The sequence below is a fragment of the Coenobita brevimanus genome, chromosome 67 (genome assembly GCF_032717465.1).
Source record: "Coenobita brevimanus isolate Jiangsu-jjx chromosome 67, ASM3271746v2, whole genome shotgun sequence".
In the NCBI taxonomy this organism is placed as follows: domain Eukaryota; kingdom Metazoa; phylum Arthropoda; class Malacostraca; order Decapoda; family Coenobitidae; genus Coenobita; species Coenobita brevimanus.
The window spans coordinates 31857820-31868284 of NC_137020.1; the positions used below are offsets into that span (position 1 = coordinate 31857820).

At 40.2% G+C, this 10465-nt stretch overlaps 1 protein-coding gene across 1 annotated transcript; it reads left to right on the forward strand.

Annotated features, from left to right (window-relative positions):
* The first annotated feature begins 3420 nt into the window (after positions 1-3420).
* Positions 3421-9596, forward strand: LOC145405604 (carbohydrate sulfotransferase 11-like). Its single transcript, XM_080276931.1, has 7 exons — positions 3421-3537; positions 4960-5046; positions 5493-5713; positions 6580-6681; positions 6958-7219; positions 8293-8338; positions 9371-9596. The coding sequence occupies exons 1-7, from the start codon at positions 3421-3423 to the stop codon at positions 9574-9576; spliced, it is 1041 nt and encodes a 346-aa protein (XP_080133057.1). The 3' UTR covers positions 9577-9596.
* Positions 9597-10465: the final 869 nt, after the last annotated feature.

Sequence of the window (10465 nt, forward strand, 5' to 3'; positions counted from 1 at the left end):
CGATGACAATGATGATGATGGTGATGGTGATGATGATTATGCATTTTATGGGTTACCACTTTATATGTTGTTGCCATGTTGTGTATCTTGGTATGGTTGTTTACTTTTACAGGGATTATGCTTGTTATATTGTGATTATTAGCATCTTTGGGCACAAATATAGCTTTTGAAGCCATGATTTGATATGCTTAACCAGAAATCAGAGGTGTGTGATTGAGTGTCTGGCCTATTTCGTTGGGCATTATATTGGTAAGTCTCCCTCTTTTGTGCCTTTTCTTTCACTACCTTTTTGGACCCTACCTAGCCCCACTCTTATGTTGGAAAAAAAGATTACAACAGTGATGATGATGATGATGATGATTATGATTATGATGATTCATAATGTATAACTAATTCAAACTTGTAATTACTTAGCTGAACAGAAGTAGGTAGCTGACCTTATTTTACTCCATCAGAAGATGTGATTGCAGTACTTTGAACTGACAGTAGCAGCACAGTAGTTTTTAGCAGATTTTTTATTGTTAAAGAGGGCTTGTGGGGTGGATGTTTCAGGTGCCTGAATGGTGAGTGAATGAGAGTGTGGCCCTCTTCATTGGACAGACATTTGGTTAATCTCTTTATATCAGTTTTTTTCTTACTTTTTGAATTCTACTTCACCTCATCCATAGATGGGAAAAAGAGGTTAGGATGGCGATGATGATAATGATAACTGATGAGGATTATGATTGATGATGATGATGATTGGTGATGATTATGATTGATGAGGATGAAGACGATTTACAATGGAATGTACAATAGTGTGTTTGTTTTCATCTGACAAATCTATGTCACCCACACAAATCAGGATACTAAGTCCTTGTTGCTTGAAATTTATTTGGCCTCTGTTAAGATGTAGGAATGAGTCTCCCTGGTTACTAGTCAGATTTACCCTCCAGTCTAATTACACTTAGCTCTCGACTAAGCTGAAACGGAGTCATGGATCTTTCTATCTATAACCAGACACCTTAATCTTGTAGAGGGTGGCCACAAGCAAATTGCTCCCATGTTACCCTGTTCTCAACCATTTGGCTGCCCCCCTTTCCAACTCATATTCCACTCTCTCACGTCAGTATCAGGTGAGTTACGTAATGTGTTAATATTTGTGGCACTGTTCCAGTTTCTGTTACTGTAATCTTATCAGTCCTTTCTCTGTCTCGAGTTCATAAAAAGATAGTGACAAGCATGAGAGGTACAAATTTGCTTCTTATCACTTATCAATCACTGATATGTACTACAGTATATTCTTTTCATTCTAACTTGACCTAAAATTGCCACCTCCATTTTGAATGCTCAAATGTAAAAATAGATGAACACTAGAATATGGCACTAGTCAAAAAGAAGCTCTATGGAAAGGATGTGATATGGAGCCATAGTATTGTCTTTTTTTGCCACTAAGCTATATGGAATAAGCTACAAAAGACAAAAACCTGGATAAAATTGGTGAAAAAAAGTATAGTTCTATAGTTTTATGCCTTATGCCATAACCAAGTGAGTGCAAATGAATTCATAGTGATTTTATTGTACCTGTGTATTTTTTATTTTACTCTTGCTAACACTAGGTATTTGTGTTCAGTTTAGGAAAGATGTCTGCTATAGTGCATTTACTCTAACCTGGCAACAATCCCTGACCCTTCTGCATGGTTGATGGCCAAGTGTGGTCACATTAGAGAGTTTCCCTGTTCTAGTAACTAAGGAGACTCATTCCTACATCACAGCTAAAGTTCACCATATTTCAAGTTGTGGGAGAAGCTTAGTTCAGCCAGGTGAAAGCAAAGTACAGTACTGTAACTACAGTACTGAATGGAAGTATTATGCATTAACCAGGTGATAACATAAAACGTGGCTGAGAATATGTACAAATGAATTTATAATGGTTATTGATCTGTGTTCTTGATGGTAAAGAAGCTCCCTACCACCTTTTCCTTCATATTGTATCAGCATGCTTGCATGTGTCAGCTTTGGTCACCTAATGGTGGCTCCCCATGTTGTTCAGTCTCTGGCAGTCTCCCTATTTTGTCCTTTTCTTTAGCAAGTTACTTTTAATAAAACACACTATTGCTTTCTTGCATGTTGTTGGTCTTTTTAGCACCTACTGTGCATAGAAGACAGAAATAGCACATAAGGGATTAATAACAAGAAATATGTAAAAATAAGCTGGTAAGGAAAAAATGCTAGGGAGCCTTCTTAACTGACAAGAATGTGGATTCCACTGTAGTTGTGAGGCAGGGGTTGTTGCCCATTTTGGCTAAGATTTTTTTTTTTTTTTTTACCAGATGAATTTATTTAATCTAGATAATTATAGCTGTGAAGGGGTTAATGGAGCCTTTACCTGTCCCTTATGGTTAAAAAGAAAATCTTTTGCTGAATAAAATTATCAGAAAGGATTAAAAATAAAGTAAATAAGTACAGTACTGTATGTTACTGGACGGCATGATAGAGATGTGTGGATACATGCAAAACACATCAGCTCAGCTTTTATCTCTTATCACTGACTGAGCTGCTTAAAAATCATTCATTAATCAGCTGATGAAAAAATATGAAAGTGAGAGTCCAAATGATTTCATAGTGGTTGTAGTGTAGCTGTGAGGAAAGAATCTTAATACAATCAGTCTAAAGAGGTAAATGTTGGTTTTGTTATGTTCATGATTTTAAGTTATGATTGCCCTAGTTGTGAAGGAGTTAATGCAGGCTGTATCTAACCCTTCCAGTTAAAAGAAACCCTTTATTTGCTGTTTAGAAATGTTTAAAAGTAATAAGAATAAAATAGAAAGTAGGTCATAGAACACCAAGGTCAGGGAATGTACAGATATGCAGAGCAGTAGTAGCTTCCCTTTTATCTCTTATCAGTCACTGCATTAATATTGTGGCTTAACCAGCTGGGAGTTCAAATGAATTCATACTAGTTGTAGTGTAGCTGTGAGGCAGGAGTCTCATACATTTAGCTGAAGGAGGTAATTTTTGTTTTTTCTACGTTGCCTGATGATCATACAGTACTTGGAAGAGCACTCTTGTAGTGAAGGAGTTAATGAAGGCTGTATCCTGCCCCTTCAGCTTGAAAAATCTCCTAAGCTCAGTTATATCATCTGTTGGTTACAAGAATAAATGATTAGATACATCAATTATTCTTGCTGTTACTAAAAGATTTTGAAAACCATAGGAGAGCACCCTAGAAGTGCATGGATTACTGAAGGCAGTATCTAACTGTCTTTATTCAGTTTTATTCTGCCAGTTAGCCATAGGAAATAAGCTGCACGAAGAAGAAAACCTCCTCCAACTTGGAGTGGATGAACTGCAGAACCTAAAAACCTTCACACATCGCGTGAAGCCACTTTACCTCATCCCAGTATTTTTGGACAGCTTGCCCAGTTGTGTTGTACCTTGATGCGATTAGCACGTGGGAACAGGTGGGCGTGTGTGCGTACTGTGGCATGGACGGTGCTGCTGAGCTTATGTGCTGCTATCTACCTCACTCAAAAGACTCCTGATGCACCCATGACAGTAAGTCCATGCACATACTGGACTGCATTCTTGCTGACAAGGGAGACTTTGTTGCACTTTGTTGAAAGCAATTTAAAGTGTTTTGTATACCATATTATGTTCTAATGGCTGGGTAGGAATGCCTTCATGTAATAGTGCTAATATACATGGTACAGTACAAATGTTCCTCTAGTCCCTCCCTATCCTTCAAAAGTAGGATGTTGAATTGCAGGAGAAGGACAGCTTCAACCTGGAGTCGACTGAGCTCGTGTTCGGATGAACTTCGGGTCACAGCAACATTTTGATTCCTCTTACATTTATTTTTAAAGTTTACTTTCCTTCTGTCACTGTATTTTATTATGGATGAGCTTTTGTCTGATTAAATATATGTTGGAGCAACTGTAACGAGAGAGGGCAGTGTTTGGAAACTCCCTGTACTGTTGTTTGCAGATGATACTGTATTGTTAAGTGAAGACACAAGAGAACTGCAAGGCTTGGTGAATGAGTTTGAGAGTGTGTGTAAGAAACAGAATCTAAGGTGAATGTAGGGAAGAGTAAAGTTATGGTCTTCGAGAGAAATGAAGCCTCTGAATGCACAGTGAGGCTGGATGAGGAGGAAATGGAAAATGTGAGTGTGTTTAAGTACTTGGGTGCTGTGATGAGTAAGGATGGAAGATTAGAGGGTGAAATGCTTGAAAGGGTACAACAGGGAAGAAAGGTTGCTGTTCTTTGAAAGCAGTGAAAAGGAACATGGAAGTGAGCATGGAAGTTAAAAAATCACTGAATGAAAGTATTGTGATACCAACTCTAATGTATGGAAGTGAAGTTTGGACCTTGTTGGAAGGACAAGTCAAGAGTGAGAGCAGTGGAAATGAGTTATTTGAGAGGAGCATGTGGAGTTACATGGAGAGACAGACTGATAAATGAGGAAGTGAAGGAACGCTGTGGTGTGGATGTGGATGTGATGGAAAGCGTTAGGAGAAATACACTGAGGTGATTTGCCCATGTGGAGAGGAGGGAGAGCGAGAGACAAACGAGGAGAGTGTATGTGAGTGAGGTGGAGGGGGGTAGAGGGAGGGTGAGGCCGAGGATAAGATGGAGGGATGGAGGAGAGAGGTATATGAAAGAGGGGTGTGTGAGCTGGGAGCAAAGCAATGAAGTGGCATTGGACAGGGCGACATGGAGGTGCTTTGTCTGTGGCCAACCCTTATGGAATTTAGGCGTTTGGCAATAGATAGAAAGATATGTTTATTTCCCCTGTTGGTTTGTGTATGGATGTATGATACCTCCTAAGTACTGTACATTTGCTTATGTCAGTTTTAATATTAGAAGGTTTTTTTATCCTCTCTAATGCCCTGCTTTCCCTTGAATATCCTTACATCCTTCACTCACTTTGAGTTACTTTAGTTTTATGATTCTTGCTAACCTGACCTGACCCAGTAGGTGGAGAATGCAACCCTACCTGTGTCATGGGTCGCCAGTGACGAGTTGTTGTCCATTCATGCCCACCGACGCCATCACATGCACCAGGTGAGGGGTACAACAGGCAAGATCACTCATACTGGATGGTAACCAGTTTGAAGTTATGACCTTGATAACCCAACTGTAGGAATTATTTGTTCCTGATCATCTGACTAGGAATGTTTCTGTATCCTCTCTCATCTCCACTTATCCAGGCCTGTAGGTGTTGAGGTTCAGATCATCCAACTGTATGCATGTTTCTGTACCTTTTATTATCTAAGATTGTGAAAGTCATGTATAGTACCTGATCATTTAACTTTAGGAATGTTTCTTTATCCTCCCCAGCCTCACTTATCCAGGCCTGTAGAAATCATATCCTCGATCAGCCAACTGTGAGAATGATTCTCTTTTCTCCCTGCCTCATTTCACCCAGGCTTGCAAGTCTTATGTGTGATCTCCACCCCCCACCCCCTTTTTTTTTCATTATAAATAATACTTCATCTTGTCTCACCCAGGCCTGCAGGCACCTTGGGCTAGATCGTGCGAGTGTGGGGTACAATGTGAGGAGTCATGAGTTTCTGGTGAATCAGGACTGGAGGCTGGTGTGGTGTAATGTGTTCAAGGCTGCATCATCTACCTGGCTCTGGAACTTTAATCAGTTGGCCGGCTACACACAGGAGGACCTTTTGAGAGAACCTAGCCACCCTCTACCACTGGCACATAGGAAATACCCTAGGTCAGAGCTCTTTCTTTGTCACTGTGATTTGATGGCATGGACAGATGGAGAGAATAGATGTAGCCTTTGGTGAAAAGGGTATGTGTGAGTGAGATGGCAGTTGGAGAGAAGGAATGGAATAAAGCTGTGAAATGGGTATGTGTGAGTGAATTTGAAAGTGGGGAGAAGACATGGTAGGCCAAGAACAAGGCTGTTTTGGTACAGTGTGTTTAAGTCTGCCTCAACTGCTGTACGTGACTGTTGGCTAGCCATTCACTGGAGGATGTCTTGAATGAAGTGAGCTGTAATATATCTCTGACACTAAAAAAAATGCCCTAGGTTGGCCTGTGTCCATACCAAATGCTTCCTTGCATAGACAGATCCAGGTAGGAGTTTTGCATCATTGTAACCCATGGAGATGGTCCCAGTGTAAGTCGGCAGGTGTGGGTGAGACCTTATGTGGATTACAATGATACAGAACTCAGGCATTTGGTGTGGACATGACCCTAGGCCTATTTTTTTTTTTTTTTTTTATGCAAAGAAGAAGGAATCAAAGGCCAGGAGCCCACAAACCATTACTTCCATGAAAAAAACAAAAACAATACAACAATTCTCCTGTACCAAAAGAACACCTCAGAATTGTGGATGTGGTATGTAATATGCTCCAAACTTTTAACATGGCCATAAACCCAAAGACACTATCCTGCGAGGAAAGTATTAAAACATAAAGTACACTCAAGGAAGGAAGAAAATTTCTGTGATAGAGTGATATAAATTAAAATTTCAACAGTGCTACTAAAGATAATTTTTTATTAATGATTTGCGCATTATATATCATTTTACCATAACTGCCTCTGTCCTCTATAGTATATATTATTTACCCTCAGGCTGAAACTTGGAGAGCTTCAGGCTGTACTGTCCACCACTCCTCGACCTCTCTCCTTCATGATCTCTCGACATCCTCTCATCCGAATTGTTTCAGTTTATAGGTACTCTGATGTGGTTTTTGGTTGGATTTATGCTGTTCATAACTGATATCAATTATGTTGTATACGTATACTATATACTCACCCAGTTTTTCTGTCATCCATTTTCTTTTATGTACAGTATTCTTTTTCAATATTATTTTGTGTCATTGGGAAGTACATGTAGTTGTAAAGTGATGGATGAATAGACATCTTCCCAAAAGGTCCCAAGATATGGGTGGGGTGGGTGCCCTGATTTTAGGCTAATATAGGCTCTTTTCACATTTTCTTTCCCAACAGGGACAAGATCCTACCCCAGAAAAGTACCTATCTCCAGAAGACTCGCACCATGAAACGCCTTTACCCCAAACTTGCCGACCCCATACGAGGATTTCAAGCTCTGGGTACCTTCATTCTGGGTCAGTTTGGTCCACCTTCCTTCCGGCAGTTTGTGCAGTATGTCATAGATCGGCATGCGAGGGGGCTGCCCATGGATGAACATTGGGTACCTGCCAGTCAGTTCTGTACCCCATGTCTGGTTAACTATACTATATTGGCCAAGGTAAGAGGGAAAGGGAGCAGATGTTGTGGACAGTGTGAATGGGAGTTAAGGCTGGATGTGTGGATGTGAGCAGTGTTTGTGGATGGGAACAGAGGTTGTGGATATTAGAGGAAATTGTGGAGTGTGTGGATGCCAAAGTAGACAGGGATGAGAGAAGAGGGTGAAGATAGGAGGTATATGATATTGTACTGTTTTGGTCAAGGTATGGAGGAATGGTAATAGAGGGTGTTGATGGTGAGGTTGTGAGTAGAGGTAGTGTGGATGCAGAGGTGCAGATAACAAGGAGTTGGATGTTGTGATAGCAAGGATTTTCTTAAGGATTGTACATAGTGTGGATACCATGGAACAAAAGGATGAAAGCAGAGGTTTTGGATGATGTGGCTGCAAGGAGAGATTGTGCATAATATGGATGTCAAGGTAAGGAGGAGGAGGAGTTGGTAGTTGAACTGGAATTTGGAAGACATGAATGCAGAGAGGAGGGACTGGAGAACAGTTAGAGAAATGGAGGAGCCTGAGACTGAAAGATGCTTGGAGACAGGCAGAGAAATGAAAAGATGACAGGAAAAGATGGCCCAAAATTACCATCTGTTCTTCTTGAATGCTGTGTTGTAACAATACATTGACTCTAAAATATGGTGCTAGTCACGTAGAAGTATCATGGAAAAGATGGAGAGCCATAGCATTGTCGTTTTCTGCCCCTGAGCTACAAGGAGTAAGCTGTAGAAGAGAAAGAAAAGCCTGGGTTATGGTAAAATAAATGAAGTATAGTTTGGTTAAGGCGGTGTTGCTCTCACTGCATAAGATTTTGGGAGCTTTTGTAAACAAGAGGAAGGCTAGGGGAGTGAATGGAAAGAGGAGATAGAAGATGAATGGAGGAGAGGATGCCAAGGAACATGAAGGGAAATAGTGTAGGGCATGACAAGATGATCAAAAGTGTTGTGTGAGTTGAAAATGAATATCCAGGTAATTTCAGTTATGCTGGAGAAAATTATAGACTGTTAACTGTAGGCACTCTGAAGTATAAAGGAACAGTATGAACAATGTATTTCATATTTCTGTGTTACATTTCACAGGTTGAAACACTGGAGGAAGATTCAAACTATATCATCTTTACTTCAGGTGCGTTCTTATTTGATCTCAGAATACAGGTGGTAGACTTTACGATAAGCATGTGATGATCATCTTCATTATCCTTAACCATTTTCTCACAGTGACTTGGGATGGGGAGATCAAGGGCAAAACTCTTTTATTTCATTATGCTTCAGTTCATAGGAGGTACAAGGATGCATGCAATGTAAATGTTGGGTGGTGGGATTGTCTCATCTTAGCAAAAAGACAAAGAGGGTGGTTTGCAGCCACCAGCTTCTACTACATTAGTTGCCATATATGATACAGGAAATACATACATACATACACATATCATCTAATCCTGTGTTGTCCCATGAGGAGAATAGGAGTCCGGGGCTTGGCAAGTTGGTCCTGACATTTAAGGTGAGTGGCATGACATGAGCAGTAAACCCCAACAACTCCTTTGATATAAACTGACACAGGCTCAATCCGGTTGGAGTGCCTTAATTACCCACTAAACCAGCAGGCGCCATAATTTGGTTGTATGGTTACCACCCAGCATAGTAAATGGTTTCTTGGTGTACAGGAAACCATTTGGCATGTCACTCAGTCTAGAGTCACACATAGACAGAAGGAAGAGGAAAGAAAGAAGGGAAGAAGGACTTAAGAGGAAAGAAGGAAGAGAGGAATGGGCAGCCACTCAAGAGCAGCAATACATCAAGTGAGTGGATGATGAGCTCCCCCACCCACCATTATATGATGCAGGAAATACATGGGAATATTATTTTTACCATCTTATCAGGGACAGAAGTATCAGTAATGTTTTTGTGTATATCAGTACTTCGTGTACCTATAAAATAGTGTTCAGGTTCAGATAAATTTCACAGTTAATCTAAATTTACCTTTTTAAAGAAAAATAGAAGTGAATGATATGTGTACTATACACTGGCCAATATACTGACCAGGCTAAGATGAAGCCTAACAGTTGACTTATCTACATTTTGGACATACTGTAACTATAATCCATATATATAATACTGTAATATAATTATTGAGAATCCTACCCCAAGTATGCTATTGCAGGTATACAAAACCAGATATCACCAAGGATTGTCAACAGATCTCCTGATGGTATGACAACAGAACAAGTGGCAGACCATTACCTGTGCCAGTTGTCTCGTGATCAGCTAACGGCCCTCCTGCGTATCTATCACCACGACCTCATCCTCTTTGAATATGATGTTCAGAGGTACCTGGACTGTACCGCTCAGAATGATGGCAGTGTATGATGAAGGACAAAGCACCGTCTTGTATGGCTCCTCACTCAACCTCATCATTATCATCGTTGTTGTTGCTGTGATCATCATTTTTGTCATTGTTGTCTCTCTCCAAAACCATGCATCCTCTCGAGAACCCGCAAACAAGGGATGTCCATGACAGAACTGCTTCCAGGCTACCTTATCCTCATACATCTCTCTTATTTTCCCAAACTCTTCTTTCTCTTTCACCAGCATATTACTCCCCTCTCAACATATTCCATCAATAAGATAATATTATGTCTTTTAGATTGTCTTCCAAATATGAGTGCCATTTGTTCATTGTTTACAACCATTTTTATAATTACAGGCACTCCGAGCTACACATGAAAAAGGACACTGTAGGACTGGCAGTTACCATAACTGTATACAGTAATAATACAGTACCTCATTTCATGCTTTTGGGGGAACTGTTCACACGCTGCCTGCCACTGGAGTATCTGCACCTCATCTGTTGTTTGTCATTATACCTGTATGCGTCTTTCATGCCATGTAGGTGCGACAAGAGTATCCCACCTCAGGTGTGGTCGCTTGCTCCATATTATATCAGTCTTGCAGTGCTCCTTACACGGTGTCCCTGTCTTATCTTATAGTGGTCTATGGGTAGGCCTACTGTACATTTTCATCATACCCATATACATAATTTCTATACACCCATTTAATTGTTTTCTTGCTCTTTATTAGTGGTCTGTCTAGTGCTCAAAGGTATAAATAAAGGTGAGGGTCATATGCCGTGCACACTGATTTGAAAATTCTGTAGAACCAACTGTCAATGTTTTATGAGACCAGTTAAATAAATGTATTGTACCATATATTGCTAATCACTTTTTACTCCTTGCTGAATATATGAATGATATAATAT

Excerpts from the sequence above, each read along its gene's own strand:
- LOC145405604 (XM_080276931.1), top strand. The coding sequence starts at position 3,421 with ATGCGATTAGCACGTGGGAACAGGTGGGCGTGTGTGCGTACTGTGGCA. Across the intron at positions 5,047-5,492 it reads GACGCCATCACATGCACCAG|GCCTGCAGGCACCTTGGGCT; the intron begins GTGAGGGGTACA and ends TGTCTCACCCAG. Across the intron at positions 8,339-9,370 it reads CTATATCATCTTTACTTCAG|GTATACAAAACCAGATATCA; the intron begins GTGCGTTCTTAT and ends ATGCTATTGCAG.